Below are 20025 nucleotides of genomic sequence, written 5' to 3'. Positions count from 1 at the left end.
CTAACTGGCAGCAAAGTACTACTGGCAAAAGTCTTGTAGCAGTCAAGGTCCATTTCCTATAAGTAAGGTTACCACAGTGGTCTCAAACTTGCAGCCCGGGGGCCACATGCGGCCCACCAGGTACTATTTTGAGGCCCTCGGTATGTTTATCATAATCACAAAAGTAAAATAAAACAGTTTCTTGATCATACGTCTCTTTAGCTAAAAATGACAATATTCTTATTAAGACTTAGCCAAAAGGAAAGATTTATCAACTATAAAGAGTTTTACCTCGTGCAAAATTGTCATTTCTTTAATAAGACATTCACTGTTTTTTTCTGAGGCCCTCCAAGTTTCTACAATTCCAAAATGTGGCCCTGCAAAGGGTTGGAGTTGGCGACCACTGGGTTACCATATGGCTCCAGAAAAAGGAGGAAGGACTGAGACATATGGGTTTTACTTCCATTGCTTTCAATGCAGGTACAATCTCAATCTGTCCTCCTTGCTTCCATTGCTTTCAATGGAAGTAAAACACGGACGTCTCGGTCCGTCCTCCTTTTTCTGGAGCCATATGGTAACCCTACCTATAAGACAGTAGCTGGCAACCAGGAAAAGAAACATAACTGAAATCAAGCTACCTGTTGAAGAGTTAACCTAAAGGGAACGAACGTTCAGGCAGATTAAGTAAAAACCTGACCTTCTCTCTAATGGCCTGCAAGAGTCTTTAATCTTCCCTGGGAGACATCGAGGGCAGCCCAGTGTCGCCATGTTATCACACATTCACCGCATGTGACCGCTTTGTTCAGCAACCAACACTGTCACACTGCGGGCAGTAGGCCCTGTTCCACGACAGCGCATGCATTATGGCACAGTGAGACTGCTCCATTTGTGACGGTTCGCAGGCGTGCATGGTAATCGCAGAGGGCCGACCTTGGGTTTACCCCAGGGCATGCTGGGACTTGTAGTTCTAATGCTTCTGAACAAAGTAGGTCCCAGCATTTAACAGGGATCAGTCTCTCGTGATTTTCTAGTGTCTCAGATTACAGAAAAATCACAGAAGGTTAAATGACGATGTAATTTTGGCAACAGTGTACGTGCTATCAAACTTTATGGCTTATTCAAATTAGATTAACGATCCTTCATCATTGCTAGCAAGGTGATATATAAGCATATAAAACTAAAAAGAAGAGCCAGAGTTTAAAACATATAAGGGTAATTGCTACAATAAAATGCTAACCTAACATCTGAACAAGAGGAGGGAAAGAAAATACCAGGGACTGAGCAAGAGCCATGTCATGTAAAACATCCCAACTAGAGAATGACACGGTGACAAAAATTCATCACCGTTCCCGTCCCCGTTGGAAACCATCCTCATGTCATTCTTTAAGGAGAGAGGGAACAATCGTAGTATGAATGGACACAGCCACTGACGCTCAAGCCTTGCATTGAAGAATGCTGGTGTAGAAGGACTGAGGCTGAAACAGACACTAAAGAATGACAGTCTCTGGTATCCAGAGCAGATATTGTGATGTCATAATGCCTCATTCCACCAATGCCTAAGAGCCAACCTCATCAGTGATGTCACAATGGCTCACATAAGAATCAGAGTATGAATGGACCCAGCCACTGACGCTCAAGCCTTGCATTGAAGAATGCTGGTGTAGAAGGACTGAGGTTGAGATAGACACTAAAGAATGACATGGGATGGTTTCCTGCAGTTATCCCCGGGGACGGGAACGGTGATGAATTTTGTCACCGTGTCATTCTCTAATCCCAACCAGTAAGTAAAAAAGGGAACACACATCATATGACAAATAAAGAAAATAAAAAGGGGGGGGGAGCAGAAGCTTGGGCTCTAGACAGCAATCACTAGCAAACTGAGGTGAAATGCTTAAGGCAAACACAGGAAGTTTTTCCTTATGCAGCACAGAGTCACCCTGTGAAGGCAAAGCATGAAATAGAGAATGACACAGGGACAAATTTGTCCCCATCCCGTCCCTGCGAGTTTTGTCGATGTTTCTACCCCATTCCTGTAAGCTCAGCCTTAACCGCACAAATCTCGAACACTTCTGATTTTAAAGTCTTTGAGGCTTGTGCAGATGAAAACAGAGCTTACAGGAATGGGGCAGGGACAGAAAAAGAACTCGTGGGGACGGGACGGGAAAATTAGCTCCCACAGGGATGGGGAAAAATTTGTCCCCGTGTCATTCTTTTGCATGAAAGTTGAATTCAAAGAGGAATTAGAGTTGATCAGTCTCAGGCTCTTCGAGGTAACAGTCAGGGATGTCGCAGTGGGCACAGTTCACCTCTACAGCAGATGAACCATGCTGAAATCTCATTATTTTTTTTTTTAAATTGGTATTTGTTAGAAAATGTCATTCAAATGACTGCACAATCCTTACTATGTTCCAATTCAGATGTACGTAAAACCTTTCTTGGGCACGAGGGGGATGTTTTGACGTGCCACCCTTCCCTGGAGCAGACGTTCCGCTGTGCAGCGGTCCAGAGGCGAGGAGAGAGCATGGAGGGGGGTTTCTTACCTCGTAAGCAGGCCACGCCCGCTAGCAACAGCAGGAATGTTACAGTGTACTGAGAGAAGAGGAGAAACCGCGGCACATTCAGGTAACCTGCGAGAAACCAGCAAGAACCCAGTCAGTGATTGGAAAGACAGATCAAACCAAATGATTATTTCTATAGCGCTACCAGACTGTACATTAAATACGCAACTGACAGTCCCTGCTCGATACAGCTTACAATCTACCGTATTTTCACGTAGATAACGCGCACCCGGGTATAGCGCGCGGGAAACCGACATATATGTAAAAATGTTTTATATACCGCGCACACCCGTATACCGCGCATGCTGCCCCAACTCTCCCGTCGCCGCCCGACTTTCCTTTCGCCCGCCCCGACTCTCCTCTGGCCACCCCGACTCTCCTTTCGCCCGCCCCGACTCTCCTCTGGCCACCCCGACTCTCCTTTCCCCCGCCCCGACTCTCCTCTCCCCCTTGAAGTCCTGTCCCCACCCTGAAAGCCTGATGCCCCCCCCCCGACGTCCGATTCACCCCCCCGCAGGACCGCTCACACTCCCACCCCGAAGGACCGCTCGCACGCACCCGCACCCCCACCCTGAAGGACCGCTCGCACCCCCACAGCCTCCCGACCCCCCCCCCTCATCATGTAGAAGCTCCTACCGGTGTCCTGCTGCTTCCTCTTGGCGGTCCCGGCCCTTCTGTGAGCCCTGCGTCTGCGCTGCTTTGCCTTCCGGCGGTTCCATCCGTCAGAGAAAGGGTGGGACCGCCAAGAGGAAGCAGTAGGACACCGGTAGGAGCTTCTACATGATGAGGGGGGGGGTTGGGAGGCTGTGGGGGTGCGAGCAGTCCTTCAGGGTGGGGGTGCGGGTGGGAGTGCGTGCGAGCGGTCCTTTGGGGTGGGGGTGCGTGCGAGTCCTTTGGGGTGGGGGTGCGAGCGGTCCTGCGGGGGGGGGGGTGAATCGGACGTCGGGGGGGAACTATGTAAAAAAAAATTTGTAAAACGCGCTCACGCGGATAACACGCAAGGTTATGCACGGTTTGTAAAAACCGTGTATAACGCGCGCGTTATATGCGTGAAAATACGGTAATTATGACAGACACACAGGACAAAAGGGTGAATCTATATATGCTGCTCAAGCAGGGAATGAAAAGGAGAATGATGAGGTGGGTAAGGTGGGAGAAGGTCTCATACTGAACAGCTTGGGGGGGAGGGGGGTGTCTCAAATGCTGAAAAGTTCTCAGCCCTACCAACTTCCAAAATTCTGAGCATTATTTTGCCATTGTAGCTGAAAAAAGTGTTATTTTATTTTGCAAAGTGCCAATTTGCAGAATCGTAATACTGTGTAATTGAAGATACTTGTCACTGTTAAAAGCGTTGAGCACCCTTCTGGACACATTTCCCCCCCCCTCTGAATTTCACAGAACCATGAAAAATTTGCTCCGCTTCCCCCCCGTTGTCTTTCTGAGGTTCTTCTGTTCCTGTCAACTGCCGATCCTGAAGTCCATGGCCGTTGTCCGAGGTGTTTCTACCTCACCCCAAATAAAAAAACAATCAAATGTAGAAATGATCCCAGTTCTTACGAGAACCTAGAAAGTCTCGCATTTCTTGCAAAATTAAAAAATCAACCTGAGCATTTCTTTACCTCGCCTCCCTCCTCCCCCATCTTGTAGTGATCTGAAATGATAATACACTTCCCCCTCCCCATTCGCGGTTCCTGCACTCGCGGTTTCATATAATTGCAATTTTTTTCTGGGGAGGGGGAAAATTAAAAAAAAGTCTTAATGTAAAAAAAAATCCATCGTTTTTTCCTCCCTGCCGCCTTCCCGGCCTTACCTGGTGGTCTAGAGGGTTTTCGGGGCAGGAGCGATCTTCCTACACTCCTGCCCCGTGCAGATCGCCATGAGGAAATGGCTGCTGTGAGTTCCCGTAGTCTCTCGAGACTACGTCGGGAACTCCCTACAGCCATTTCCTGATGGCGATCTGCATGGGGCAAGAGCGTAGGAAGATCGCTCCTGCCCCGAAAGCCCTCTAGACCACCAGGTAAGGCCGGGAAGGCGGCAGGGAGGTGGGGGTGGGTCAGAGCCGGATATTCGCGGTTTTTCGGCAATCGCGGTCCGGCTCTGCCCGTATCCCCCGCGAATGTCGAGGGAGAAGTGTATCACCTGATCAATCTAGACATGACGCATTCAGCTCCAACCTCAGGACTTCTTTGGGGTTCTTTTTCATGTTTGTTTATTTTATTATTTTTTGAAGCTCATAGTACAATCCCTTATCGTGGGTATACTTGATTATTGCAACATCCTCTACCTCCCCTGCCCTGCAGCAATGACCAAACAACTACAAACAATTCAAAATACCGCCCTGAGACTCGTCTACTCCTTAAGGAAACACGACCACATTACTGAAGCATTCATCAACTCACACTGGCTCCCAATCCAAGAAAGAATACTATTTAAATTCTACAGCATACTATTTAAAACTATAAATGGAGACAGCCCAACTTACCTGAACAACCGACTCATCCATAATACCTCAACCAGACGTAGAAAAGCTCACAACCCATTCACACACCCTCCGATCAAAGAAATGAAACGGAAAAAACTCTACGATGGCCTCCTGGCCACTCAAGCAGCGAGACTGGGTAGCCAGATCTCCAAGCTACTGATAACAACCTCAGTTTACAAGTTATTCAGAAAAGAAATAAAAACCATGCTCTTCAAGAAATCCCTGAATAAGTCTTAATATCACAAATTCCTCCTTTCTTCCTCCCGACTCCCCGAAACTATCTACCCTATTCTTCACCTTCTCTAGCCATGTCTACTGATCTCCTTCTGTAACAGACCAACCATAATTCTTTTGGGATCCGCCTTGAACCGCAAGGTAATGGCGGAATAGAAAGTCTCTAATGTAATGTAATGTAAATTAAGGTTTTTATCAAGAAAATCAAATTGTTGTCGCAAACAGCAAATGCTCAACCAAATCAAACAATATGTATTTGGCTCATCCTACAGCTCAGTTCAGGAGTTTTGAAAGAGGAATCGGCATCTCTGGCACTGGGGGAACCGAGGCCGATGTTGGACAGACTTCTAGGGTTTCTGTTCCGCAAATGGCAAAAGACAGGTAAAGTTTGGCAACTCCAGATCACCTTATTGTCACATGCTGTGAATGAGGGTGCTACACAGATCAGGGAGGAGAAGATATCTTGACTGTTAAGTTGAATACTGTCAGAAATACTTGGGAGTCTGGTTATAATCACATATTCTCAAAAACGTTAACTCCTCCTCCCTCTCTGGTCATTTTAGTCCTCTAATTCTTTTCTCCTCTTTTTTGCCCCCACTGGAGTTCCTTTCTACCCTAACTCTTGTTAACCGTGTCGAGCTTTACGAATGTAGAGATGATGCGGTATACAAACCTAAGGTTTAGATTAGATATTGGCTGCCAATGGAGGCGCGCGTAAAGTTTTTAAATTTGCCTGCTTCTGCTTCAAAGCACTACACGGACTTGCCCCTAAATACATTACTGACCTTTTCTCCTTCTCTGCCAACAGACACAAGAGAAGCTCACATTCCAGCTTCGTTTCCCCCCCAGTGAGAGGTTGTAAACTGGAAAAAACACCATGAACATCTTCTCTCGCACCAAGCAGCATCGTGGGGTAAAGACCTAGAACAATTGCTTTCGCCCATTACTTATGAGGAATTTAGGAAACGTCTGAAAACACACCTGTTCCTAAAGTATCTAGACAACTGATCCTCTCTTCTCTCTCCCCCCTATAGCGATTAACTTGTTCTATTGATCACTCTCCTCAAAAATGGATTTCCTGTCCTATTAACCCTCTTTCTTCCTCCCCTCTTAAAGTCAATCAATTTGTACCTTTGCTTAATCTTTGTAAACCGCATAGAACTTCACGGTATTGCGGTATATAAGCTGTTATTATTATTATTATTATTGTTGGACAGAATGGATAGACCACGTGGGTTTTATCTGCCGTCGTTTACTGTGTTGTATAACCTGGATCCTACATTTCTATATAGAGCTGTGCAAATAACTCCATTACGTCACATAACATTTCAAACTGTGAATCAGCCCCCACCCCACACCTCAGTTGCATCTCTAAACCAGGGTTTCTCAACCTAGTCCTCGGGTAATCCCAAGTAGTCTGGTTTTTAAATATAGAAACATAGAAACATGATGGCAGATAAAGGCCAAATGGCCCATCCAGTCTGCCCATCCACAGTAACCATTATCTCTTCCTCTCCCTATTGGCTAAGACTCAACACTTGCATTATGATGTCATAGAACTTTTCAATTATAGAAACACTGAAACATGATGGCAGATAAAGGCCAAATGGCCCAACCAGTCTGTCCATCCGCAGTAACCATTATCTCTTCCTCTCCCCATTGGCTACGGCTCTTTACATCTTCATTGTGATGTCATAGAACTTTATGGTTATAGAAACATTGTAGCATGATGACAGATAAAGGCCAAATGGCCCATCCAGTCGGCCCATCCGCAGTAACCATTATCTCTTTCTCTCTCCAAGAGATCCCACGTGCCAATCCCAGGCCCTTTTGAATTCAGAAACAGTCTGTTTCCACCACCTTTGGAGGAAGAGAATGCAAATATATCTCAAACGAGAGAAGTTCCTCCACAAAAAGGGAAACCAACCAAGACAAGAGACCTGTGGAGGGTCGATGTCTAAGATGATGACTTTATTAAAACAACTTAAAAATCCACAAAGAATATTACCAAATCCGACATTACGTTCAGTCTCTTCCGGCGCACCATCTTGAGGAAGATAACAGGGAGGCTCTTTCAGAACTCTTTAGCCTTTCTGCACAACAGCGGATTCCGCTTCGATTTCACATAGTGGGGATCCGGGATGGGCACTTTGGCCCCAATTTGGACATCTTAGCGGCAACATGGGCTGAGGACTTGCACTGCATGTTAACGGCCCAACAGATACAGAGGACGCTGAAAAATATTCTGAAGGTGTCTCCTAATATTGTCCACTGGGAAATGCAGTTAAAAATTGTTTTGAGACTTTATATCCCGCCGGAACGGGCAGCCCGGATGGGGATTATTACTACAACTCACTCTTGCCCGAAAGTGCTCAAGCTCACGCTTCATTGGGGCATATGCTTTGGAATTGCCCCAAAATTAAACAGCTCTGGCGACATTTAGGGCACTATATTACGCAGCTTTGGCGGAGGCGTTGGCTCCCACAACCGAGAGCTTTATTTGGACATTATAATATAGCCGCGCCCAAACCCAAAGGAATGTCAGCTTTTGTCACTAGAGTGCTTTTGATGGGGAAGAAAGCAATTCTTACTAACTGGCTGTCCCGAGATCCACCTTCCTACGCTCAATGGAGAGCATTGATGATTGTTCATGCGACGCTGGAGCGGAGACTAGTGGGAGATTTAGATCGTGGACCGGGCCGCAAATTCTGTCAGACCTGGGAATGCTTCTGGCAGGACCTCACACCGTATGCTCGCAGTAGACTCTTGAATTGTTAGGGCTATCTTACACTCTCAGCCATGGTAGTGGCATTGGACTTTTGGGGTGGGGAGGGAAGGGAGGGATGGGAGGGGGTGAGCTTGCACTGTTATTCTTTGGATTTGTATGCAACTTCTATTTGTATGTTCTGGTAGAAATAATAAAAATCATTTGAATATAAAAAAAATCCACAAAGAAATGTCTAGGACATAATATACTAAAAGCATGGGGACTGTTTTCTTACTCTTTGTGACTCTGTACAGTGCTGCATGCGTCTGGTACCACTATAGAAATAATTAATAATAGTAGCATTGTCTTCCTCAGGGGTCCCTGTAGGTCCTACAGAGAAATTCGTAGATAAAATACAAAAAGCAAACAATAATACTCTACACTATTGAGAAATGTGGATATCTTGAAAGACAGTCTGGCTTGAAGCCCCCCCCCTCACTCACACACACTATCGCCCCTCAAAACTGTCAAGTTATAGAGTTCCAGGCCAGTCCTGCTCTATAACTTACATCTCGCAGCACTGTGGGATTTGTAGACCCTGATTCTACCCACTGAAATCAGTGCTACAAGTCCCATAATGCATCAGGATGAGGTTGCCAAAAATCCGTGGCTGGCCTAAAATGTCCCTCCTGTAACTGGGTAACTTGGAAGCTCTGCTTATGTTCACTTTCTTTCTCCTCTTCTTAATTACTTCTATAGTGCTACCAGATGTACGCTGCACTGTACAGAGTCAGAAAGAAGACAGTGCCTGCTCAAAGAGCTTTCAATCTAGACAGACAAACAGGATACAGTTAAGGGGACCGGTTAATCTGATGGTTGGCAGTGGGGATTGAAGGCTATACCAAAAAGGTGGGTTTTCAGTCTGCTTTTAAACAAGGTCCTGCGGGATGAGACACCCCCCCATACCTTTTCTGTAGAGGTAGAAGGCAGCCAGAGGGGAGGTGTAATAAGAGATGGACCACAGCACGGACACCTGCAAGACAAACCAGGAGAGAGAACTGAAGCGCCAGAAAACAGCGATAGAAGGAAAGAGAAAACGGAAAGGAACATTCAGGCTTTGTCATCTCTGTGTTAGTAAATTCCTGCTTTTTTTTTTTTAATTTACTGTAAAACAAAACCAAAATAAATAGTTAACAAACATGAGTTCAAGAGCATGACTTTACTGTTTATTTATTTATTTTTTTAAAATTCTTTATTCATTTTTAAAAATCTTTCATCAAGTGTACAATATTCATAATAAACACAATGAAACAAGGCAGTTGTATATCTTATCATTATATTCTAGACATATAAATGTAACCCTCTCCCCACCCTCCCTCAAAACCCTTCATTCATGTAACGAATCTTATATTTGTATCCCTCCCCCCTCCTATTATTATATGATGTCTGACTAATAGGAAAATGGCTTTTAATCATGACAAAAAGACGCTAATGGCTCCCATATTTTAGTAAAATTATTATAATTTCCATTTTGTGTCGCTATTGATCTTTCCATTCTATATATGTGGCATAATGAATTCCACCCAAAATTAAAGTTTAACCTAGTATGATCTTTCCAATTATTAGTAATATGTTGGATGGCAACTCCAGTCATGATCATTAAAAGTTTAGTATTACTCGATGTTATCCGACTCTTTTTTCTCATACACATTCCAAATATCACAGTATCATAAGATAACGCTACATGATTTTCCAATAAACAATTTATTTGATCCCAGATTGAGTCCCAAAAGGCTAAAATATGAGGACAGTAGAATAAAAGATGGTCCAAAGTCCCTACCTCCGACTTACAATGCTGTTTATACTGTTTATTTATTAAGGACCATATTTCAAACACATTGTCCATTCTCAGTTTACTAGGATGAACAAAACCTTGAGAGAGGGTGGGGTTCCTTACACCAGTGAATCGCTAACTGTGTGCCGTGAGATGCCAGTGAGGAGGAGAAGTCGTCGGTGCCAGTTGACTACCTACAGGATGTGTCTCAAGGAGGCACATCCAGTAAATAGTCAGCCGGCACCTCACCTCTCCTGCTGACATCCCTTCTCCTGCCAGCTGAAGGCCTTTGCGCATGCGCAGACATTGACGCGAAGATGACACTGCGTGATGTCATCATGTTGACGTCCGCTCGCTTCTGGGTGCCCTCGAACTGTGGCCACCTGTTTTGTCTGCCGCGGCCGGAAATAGTTTGCGAGACACTGCCTTACACCCTTTATCAGCATTAACATTGTTATAGCGTAACGATTTATTAAAATTTCATAGACACTTCTCCCTCGCCATTCGCGGGGGATACGGGCAGAGCCGGACCGCGAATGGCGAAAAACCGCGATTATCCGGCTCTGACCCACCCCCACCTCCCTGCCGCCTTCCCGGCCTTACCTGGTGGTCTAGCGGGCTTTTGGGGCAGGAGCGATCTTCCTACGCTCCTGCCCCGTGCAGATCGCCATCAGGAAATGGTTGTAGGGAGCTCCCGTCGTAGTCTCGAGAGACTACGGGAACTCACGGCAGCCATTTCCTCATGGCGATCTGCACGGGGCAGGAGCGTAGGAAGATTGCTCCTGCCCCGAAAGCCCTCTAGACCACCAGGTAAGGCCGGGAAGGCGGCAGGGAGGAAAAAAATATGGGTTATTTTAAAATTAAGACTGCTTTTTTTATTTTCCCCCTCCCCAGAAAAAAATCACGATTATATGAAACCGCGAATGTAATCTTATAGCTTCCTTGCTGTATAGCTATTGCTCTTTCCATTTTATATTTGGGAGCCATTAACTTCTTATTGTAATGAGTAAACACCATTTTCTATTGTCTAATGATTGGGGGGAGGGGGAGGTATATTTTACATTTTTCTTATTGGGGGAATAATAGAGGAATGATGGGAGGGGAGGGTGGTAATTTTATGTATTGTAAGATAAATCTGAAAGATTGTCAAGTGATGTGTTTAATTGTATTGTTTTATTGTTTGTGCACTTGATGTAAGATTGAAAACGAATAAAGAATTTGAAAAAAAAATAAAAAAAATTTGCTCTAATCGCCTATTCCTAGTCGCGAATAAAATGCCGATAGCATTGTTGGCAGCTGCCCTTTCACATGCGAGGAGTTAACAATTTTAATGGCCCCTTCAATGAGGCCTATGCTCGCTTCTTGTACTATCCTTTCTGGACAAGGGTCAAGAGGGAAGGTTTAGGCCGTAGGCCTTTCAGGGTTTTTTCAGGAGCTCCCTCTGTGACTGGATGAACGAGTCCCAGATGGCTGTGCGTGGGGTGGGGGGTGGGGGGGAGAGCGTTCTCTTCATTAGCTAGTGGGAGCTTTGATGGGACCATCTGTAGGTCTTGATGGAGACCTTTAAATTCTGTTGGCAAAATCAGTGCAATTTCGTTGGGGCCGATTCGATTGTGGGCTTTGCAGTGGGCTGTATGCCAACGTTGGGTTCTCTTTACACACAATAAAGCGATTTGAAGATACAGAACCAAGCAAAAAAAGTCCATCGTATTCACCTTGCTTTTTCTTGTTTCTAAATGAAATGAAACCGAGGTTTCCGTTGCGTTTCGGGGACCCGCAGAGGCAGCACCGAAGGCTAAAACCAAGAGCGGGACAGAGAAAGATCCTCCGTCTCACACACTATCCACAAACAAACAGCAGCGTTGCTCCCCAAGGGGCAGATGGAGCCACTAATATTAACTCCCATGTGCTTTGATGGCTAGTAAACAAGACCTTTGGAGCCATAGGGAGAGCTAAGGCACTGCAATGCTGTTCTCTATTCTGTTTCTCCCTCCAGCTGAGCAATGCAAATGTTAACTGTATATTTCCTCTTTTTCCTTCTTGCCAATCAGATTATTTATATCGAGTCATTTTTATCTCTTTTTGCCTCGGCTCTTCTGGAACAAGGTACAGTACTTGTATTATTTCCAGAAGCCAAACAACGGAGTCAACACTAGCATAGCCACAGATTATTATTATTATTATTCAGGGGGGGGGTCCTTTATGAAAATGACAACCTTATTGGGTATACTGTATGTCCCTGTGGAGTTCTGACCTCCCCCCCTTCATGTTTCCAGCAGAGATCTGTTTTAGCAATTATCTGAATCTTTATTTATATTTGATATATATTGCTAACAAGGCCTAAAAAAGGCATCAAGGTGGTTTAGACACTAAAAAGCAAAATCCATGCAATAAAAAGAAAGAAAATGAAAATAAAAGTAAAAAAATGACTGTAAACAGAAAGTACTGAGGCAAAGTGAAATAAACTGCCATAACAGATGAGTCTTATAAAGACTGTAAAGCAGGGGTCTTAAAGTCCCTGCTCGAGGGCCGGAATCCAATCGGGTTTTCAGGATTTCCCCAATGAATATGCATGAGATCTATGTGCATGCACTGTTTTCAATGCATATTCATTGGAGAAATCCTGAAAACCCGACTGGATTGCGGCCCTCAAGGAGGGACTTTGAGATCCCTGAATAACACTATCCCTCCTTTCCTCTAGGGCAGGGGTGTCAAAGTCTCTCCTCAAGGGCCACAATCCCAGTCGGGATCTCAAAGTCCCTCCTCGAGGGCCGCAATCCAGTTGGGTTTTCAGGATTTCCCCAATGAATATGCATGAGATCTATGTGCATGCACTGTTTTCAATGCATATTCATTGGGGAAATCCTGAAAACCTGACTGGATTGCGGCCCTCAAGGAGGGACTTTGAGATCCCTGAATAACACTATCCCTCCTTTCCTCTAGGGCAGGGGTGTCAAAGTCTCTCCTCAAGGGCCACAATCCCAGTCGGGATCTCAAAGTCCCTCCTCGAGGGCCGCAATCCAGTTGGGTTTTCAGGATTTCCCCAATGAATATGCATGAGATCTATGTGCATGCACTGCTTTCAATGCATATTCATTGGGGAAATCCTGAAAACCCGACTGGATTGCGGCCCTCGAGGAGGGACTTTGAGACCCCCTGCTGTAAAGTGTTTATGACTGAGTACCAGATGCGTTTTTAGTAGGGTAGAAAACAGACGTAAATTCTCAAAACTCAAAGTGAAAATAAAATCATTTTTCTTGAGCTTTGAGTTTATTTTTCCAGTCATGTTGGTCCCTCTCTCTGCTTCTGCTCCCCTGTCTGTGCTCTGAACTCAGTTTCAGGGCATCCTCTCAAATCACTATTTCTTTTCTTTCCTCCTCTCTTCTGCACTTCTTGCCCTATATACATCTTTCACATTCACGCTTCCTTCCTCCTCATATCTATCTGGTTTCTATCTCTTCTCTTCCACTTCATCAATGGGCAGCAATCTCCTCCAGCCTCCTCGGGCAGCATCTTCTCTGTACCCCTACCCTCCAAGGGCGCCATCTATTCTCTCCTCTGCCCTTCCTCTCCCCTCTATAAGCACCATCTCCCTTCCCTGCCGTGGGCACCATCTACTACTACTGTTAATTATTTCTAGAGCACTACCAGACGTATGCAGTACTGTACAGAGTCACCATCTCATCCCTTCTCTCCTCCCCTCCATGGGGACCATCTCATCCTGTCACCTCTCCCCTCGTCTCCACAGGCACCATGCTTTGGTCTGAGTCTCCTTCCCATTCCCCCGACTAGCATATTTTTCTTGGTGCCACCCCCACCCCCCCTATATTTTTTCTCTCTGGGTACTCCTGCAGCTTTTTCCCCTGCCTCCACCCCACAGTCTCTCCTACATCTGCCTTCAGCAGCCTTTAGTTTCCTGATGTCTTTGTTTTCCGGTATCTCATCCCCCCTTCCTCCTGATGGCCCTCTGATCTTGCCTGTATACAGGCTGCTCCGCTCTAGTAGCCTCTCCGCAGGAAACGTATCGCCAGAGGAAGCAGGATGTTATAAGACGGACTCTGGCTAGAGCGGAGCTGCCTGTAGACAAGCGCGATCAGAGGGCTGCCAGGGGGAGGGGGATGAGATAACGGATAACGCAGTCGTCGGGAAACAAAAGGCTGCTGAAGTAAAGGTAAGAGAGAATGCAGCGGTGACGACGGGGGAGGGGGGTGAAGCTAAAGGAGAGCCCGGGGCAGCGGTAGGAGGAGGAAATACGAAGAAAGCAATTAATGAGTTAAAATTACTAATGCAAGTTAACATTTTTAAAGCATTAATCACACTAAAACACGTTAAATGTGCAGTCCGAGTTTTGGGAGATTTCTTAAACACTACTGGGGTTGAAATATTCTTAATATGGAGTGGTAACTCATTTCATGATTTGGGGCCTATATTTCGGAAAGCAGATTGTCTTGAAACCAAGGGCTCCTTTTAACGAAGCCGCGTTAGTGGTTTCTTATGCGCGCTAATTTGCCGGCCATGCTAGCCGCTACCGCCTCCTCTTGAGCAGGGCCAGCCCAGGGGTTAGCGCGCGCTAAAAAGGTGCGAGCGATAAAGCCGCTAACGCGGCTTCGTAAAAAGAGCCCCAAGAGTCTAAAGTTCATATAAGTTTTTAGACAGCTGAACTGAATCACTACATAACTTAAGAATACGTTGGTTGCCCTATCTTCACAAGACAATGCAACATACCACACATATTAAACAATACAATGAAAAGGTAAAACAAAATAACATGCATACAATAAATCATTAAATAACAGCTAAAAAATAACAAAACCAGTTTTGTCCTGAACCACACAAGCAGCCCCAAGCACAAAATAAGTGCCAGTATATAATAATGTATAATAATATCAACCTTATTAACTATCAAACTATCAACTATTTCTTTCTCTCCTCTCCTCTATCTTCCATAATACTTAATTCAATACATTCCTGTTAGAATGTTTTCTTTCTTATTTTTTCCTTTTTCTGAACTCTTCACTTCTTTACTAATCTTTAGGCACTTTAGTTAGATTGTGAGCCTTCGGGACAGTGAGGGAATTTCAAAGTGCCTTTCTTGCTCATAATTTTTAATGTATATTTTCTGTAACCGCTTTGAACCTAACGGATATAGCGGTATATAAGAAATAAATTACATTACATTACATTACATAAACCACTTTGATTGCAATCACAGGAAAGGGGCATATCAAGTCCCATTCCCTTTTCCTACTTTTGCCACTAACAAGGTCACCCCAAAACTATTTTAACACCCATAACTACTAACAATTTCCTTTGCAACTAAGTTCTACAGCTGAGGAACTATCTAAAATTTACACTTTTGTGTTTTTAGCATACCTTACATCTGATATCATAGAAGAGACAGCAAAGGATCTGCTGACCATTCCGTCTTTGAAAAGAATAGGCACTAGAAGAGCTACAATTTTTCTATCCTTGCACTCCAGCTTTGGAACAAGCTACCAATTTATCTACCTGCTGAAACCTCTTTAGCAAAATCTAAAAACACACTAAAAAGCCACCTATACAAAGATGCATACGAGTCATAGAGTGGATAACTTTTTCCATCAACAATCTTAGGATCAAACAATTAAATTTAACCAGATCTGTATATAGGTCACAATCTCTCCTATTCACTATTTACAATATTTTGTAATTACCCTCCTGATGTTGTTTCCCCTTAAATGTTTTTCTATTCCTTAAATAATTGTAGTTCACCCCCTCTTTCCTTATGTATCACTATTTAGTATGTATAAGAACATAAGAAGTTGCCTCCGCTGAGGCAGACCAGAGGTCCATCCTGCCCAGCGGTCCACTCCCGCAGCAGCCCATCAGGCCTAATTGCTTGAACAGTGTCCCTGACTAATTTTGTAACTGCCTCTAATCCTATCCCTATTACCTACCTCTACTCCTATCTGTACCCCTCAATCCCTTTGTCCTCCAGGTACCTATCCAGACCCTGTTTGAAGCTCTGTAGTGTGCACCTGCTTATCACATCCTGCGGTAGCGCGTTCCATGTATCCACCACCCTCTGAGTGAAAAAGAACTTCCTGGCGTTTGTTCTAAACCTTCCCCCTTTCAATTTCTCTAAGTGCCCCCTTGTACTTGTGGTTCCCCGTAATTTGAAAAATCTGTCCCTGTCTACTCTTTCTATGCCCTTCATGATCTTGAAGGTTTCTATCATGTCTCCTCTAAGTCTCCGCTTTTCCAGGGAGAAAATTGTATGTTTATTGGTATAAATTGTTTTATCTTGTCCCCTAAAATTATTATTGTTATAGGCATTGAAAATATTTGATATTGCGTTTACATCAAAATTTTAATAAACTTGAAACTTGATCCCGTGATGACCTAAGCTGTCACCCCGGGGCATGAATTTTCTGACTGTGGCATAAGAAAGCTCGAATAAACCTCACAAAAGTGTAACAGGGAATTAACGCAGTTCTCTTCAAAGCTGGTACGACCTGATCAAACATTTTATAGCGAACACCCAAAGGGGAAAAAGGACCAACATTCCATAGAAATCAAAAGGAAGCCAAAGAAACAAGGGTGGGAACAAAAAGTTCCTGGACACGCAGATTTCTTCTGGTGCAAATGTTTATTATACTCGAAATGTCAAATAAAAACAACTTGGATAACGCTGAATCTATGTCAGAAATGGTACAACAATTTCTCTTTTTACTCTGTAGTAGAGAATGACACGGGGACAAATTTTCCCCCGTCTCCGCGGGAACTCATTTTCCCGTTCCGTCCCAGAGAGTTCTTTTCCTGTCCTGTTCCTGAAAGCTCCGTCCTCATCTAAACAAGCCTCAAACGCTTTAAAATCATAAGTGTCCGAGGCTTGTGCGGTTAAGGAAGAGCTTTCAGGAATGGGGCAGGGACAAGGACAGTGACAAAACTCACGGGGACGGGACAGGGAAATTTATTTCCTGCAGGGACGGGGACAAATTTGTCCCCGTGTTATTCTCTACTCTGTAGTATAATCATGAATGTTAGACATTTATCTATATATATAAAATCGGAGGTATATATGTGTGTATGTATGTGTGTATGTGCCGCGATCACGCAAAAACGGCTTGACCGATTTGAACGAAACTTGGTATGCAGATCCCTCACTACCTGGGGTGCTATGTTCTGGGGGTCTCGCAGCCCACATCCACACATGGGCGGAGCTACAAACAGAAAATCTGATTTCACCCATTCAAGTCAATGGAAAAAATGTAAAAAGCTGCCATTCTCACAGTAATTCAAAAACGGCTTGACCAATTTGAACGAAACTTGGTATGCAGATCCCTCACTACCTGGGGTGCTATGTTCTGGGGGTCTCTTCACCCAAGAATTTATATGTTCTTGCTCCAGGAGGTGAAACTAAAAATGTTGTTTATAATCACGTTTTGCGTTAGTTGTATTGTATTCATTTTGTCAAATATTTCACATTATAATTTGAATATTGTACTTTTTATTAAGCTGTAAAACAATAATTTCATTCACCACTATAAAGTATCTTTATTTTGGTGAATGAAATTATTGTTTTACAGCTTAAAGTATCTTTATTTGAGGCGTGGCTTAACGCGAGCACAGGATGGAAGTGTGATCGAGACGCTCCTCTATATCTGGGCAAACTTTTAAAATTATAATTCTCTTATTGTTGATTTTGAGATGAAAAAACAAGTTTAAATTAAATTCAAAACCATTACAAGTTAATATTGAGCTCCTCCGATAAAATTGAGATAGATACAGAGAGAGGAAGACTGAAAGAAAGATTGCCGGTTTTTCTCTCAGCGCTGGTTGACGCGGCAGATAATTAACAAAAAAGGAAATATATCAAAAGAAACAATCTGATAACAGCGATGTTGTAAAAGAGTGAAAAAAGGAGGTACTGTAGAGAGTTGAGTGAAGTTTGAGTGAGAAATTTGGGAGAAAGGGTCTGTCTCTCTTTTGCCGGTTTCTTAATGTCAGATGACAGTTGCTGTAGCGACGAAGTATATTTAAAAAAAAGCTCACAGCGTGAATTGCACCTGCCTGCCTTGCCAGATCTAGAATTTGTCAGGAAGCAATTTCCTACGATCCTGAATGTAACAGATCAATACTGATCTCCTTCGCTGAAACGGAGAAGAAGCCTAAAGGGTGAAAAATCAGGAAGTAAAGGTGCCGTTTTTCTCTCTATCCTGAACAGTGCAGAGTAGAGGGTTGGGGACTGACGGAGTTTAAAACTGACGTTGAATTGCCTGACAATAAGGAGGAAGAGTGAAAATTTACTATTTATTAACGATCTGGATGGAAGGAGTATGGCAGTTTGAAAAAGCCCTTCTCTGCCGGTGTTGAAGCGAGGTCTTGTGTGACATCAAATCGGCAACGGTTTTTAAAATCTGAATCAGCACGGTGTTGAGAGATGTTGAAAATTTAAACTGACAAAAAAAGGGTTAAAAGAAAGACTGATATTAATGTGAAGCCTGATGTCAGTTAAATTCTTAAGCTGTGGTGATTTAAAATTGCCTTGTACAGCCAGTCGGAGCCCTGGGAGATTAAAATTGATCTCATTATAAGGCAAATGTCAGTTTAACCAACTAAAGCTGTGACAGTTTAAAATAGCTCTCTCCTGCCAGTATTGTGTCAGAATTCTGAGAGAGATCAATTTATCCTCTTCTTGAAACAGTTCTTGAGATACAAAATTAAGAATTCCTTTCTCATTGAATCAATAAAGCAGATAATAAATAAGAAATTATTGTTGAGAAAATTTCTGCTGCTTTAAATCAGAATGAAATTCTGAGAGAGAGGCTTGAAAAGAAGAGGAAAAGGAAATCTCTTTTGATGAATATTATATTTGGACAGAATGACTGATTTGCAATCTGCTCAGTGCTAGAACAACACAACACTGATGGTTTCTCTCAGTGATTGAACACCGAGACGCTGAAGACAAGGGAAAAAAATATCAACTTACTAAATAAACTAAATACTGAATTTAAATTGTTTTTCTCTGACAAAGCTGCGATTGGGCTTGTGTGAGAGGCAGTTGAGAGATGCTGTGAGTGAACATAAAACAATTTCTTCAAGTTTGTCAAAACAAGGGAAGAGAATTAGATGAAGTTTTACTCTCCTCGATCAGTGCTGCGATTGGGCTTGTGAGAGGAGAATTAACAAAGGATTACCAAACCCTTTTTTTTTTTTTTTTTTAAAAAAAGAGTGACGGCCAGAGGTAATGAAATAAATTTGTGGAAGAACCCGACAAGTCTGAGAAAAATTTTTTTCACATCAATAGAACTGAAAACAAAGGAAAAGGAAAAAAGGCAAAAAAGGAAAAGAAAATTTCTACTTTAAAAGATAGAACCAAATTTTAGAAGAAAAGGGATTAAAAACATAAGAATACCAAACCCAAAACTAAAAGACTAAATTTAAGAAATAAGAATAACCAAGAAAAAGAGAACAATAACATGGCAAGTACCAGACAAAACAAAAATGAGGCTGGTACATCTGCAAAAAGACAGAAACAAGACCAAATAACACCTAGCAAAATACCACTTCCTATCGAAGAATCAGACACATTAAGCAAAGCTGAAGTCATGGAAGAATTAAAACAAATCAAACAAATGCTGAAAGAAACTATTACTAATATGTCTGAAATGAAAGAAGAAATTTTAAATATACATAGACAAATGGAAGTTAACAACAAAAGAACAACTGAACTAGAATCAAAAATGGAAACTATAGAATGTGAATCAAAAAGATGTAAAAACGACAACCTGGAATTAAATAAATTAAAAGATCAACTGGAGGATTACGAGAATAGAGGAAGAAGAAAGAACATCAAACTCTTTGGAATACAAGAAAATTTAGAGGGAAAAAATACTATCCTTTTCCTTGAAAATTTAATTCCAAAAATTCTACAATTAGACTTGAAACAACCAATTGAAATTGAAAGGGCGCATAGAATCCCAATTAAAAATTTAGAAAATAAAAACAGACCAAGACCAATCATTTTCAAAATGTTGAGATACCAACAAGCACTAGAGATACTAAATGCCGCAAAAAAAGATAAAAATTTAAATTATAAAGGATCAAGATTATGGTTTTTACCAGACTTCGCCAAAAACACAGCAACTAAAAGGAAAAGACTACTAGACATGAGACCTCTACTCAAAGAAAAAGGATTTAAATATGGCCTATACTACCCGGCGAAAATGAGAGTGTCATCTGGTGACAA

At 43.0% G+C, this 20025-nt stretch overlaps 1 protein-coding gene across 1 annotated transcript in view; it reads right to left on the bottom strand.

The window, feature by feature from the left end:
- Positions 1 to 20025, bottom strand: part of ABHD16A (abhydrolase domain containing 16A, phospholipase) — a 63089-nt gene that overhangs the window by 31908 nt on the left and 11156 nt on the right. Inside the window, exons 3-4 of the mRNA XM_033916506.1 lie at positions 8927 to 8993; positions 2520 to 2606 (exon numbers count right to left, since the gene is read on the bottom strand). Of these exons, the coding sequence (XP_033772397.1) occupies positions 2520 to 2606; positions 8927 to 8993 (154 nt within the window). The remainder of the gene's footprint in view (positions 1 to 2519; positions 2607 to 8926; positions 8994 to 20025) is intronic.

Source organism: Geotrypetes seraphini, chromosome 12, assembly GCF_902459505.1.
Source record: "Geotrypetes seraphini chromosome 12, aGeoSer1.1, whole genome shotgun sequence".
Lineage (NCBI taxonomy): Eukaryota > Metazoa > Chordata > Amphibia > Gymnophiona > Dermophiidae > Geotrypetes > Geotrypetes seraphini.
The sequence above is the reverse complement of the archived record's forward strand: the minus strand, read 5'-3'. Positions and strand labels throughout refer to the sequence as shown.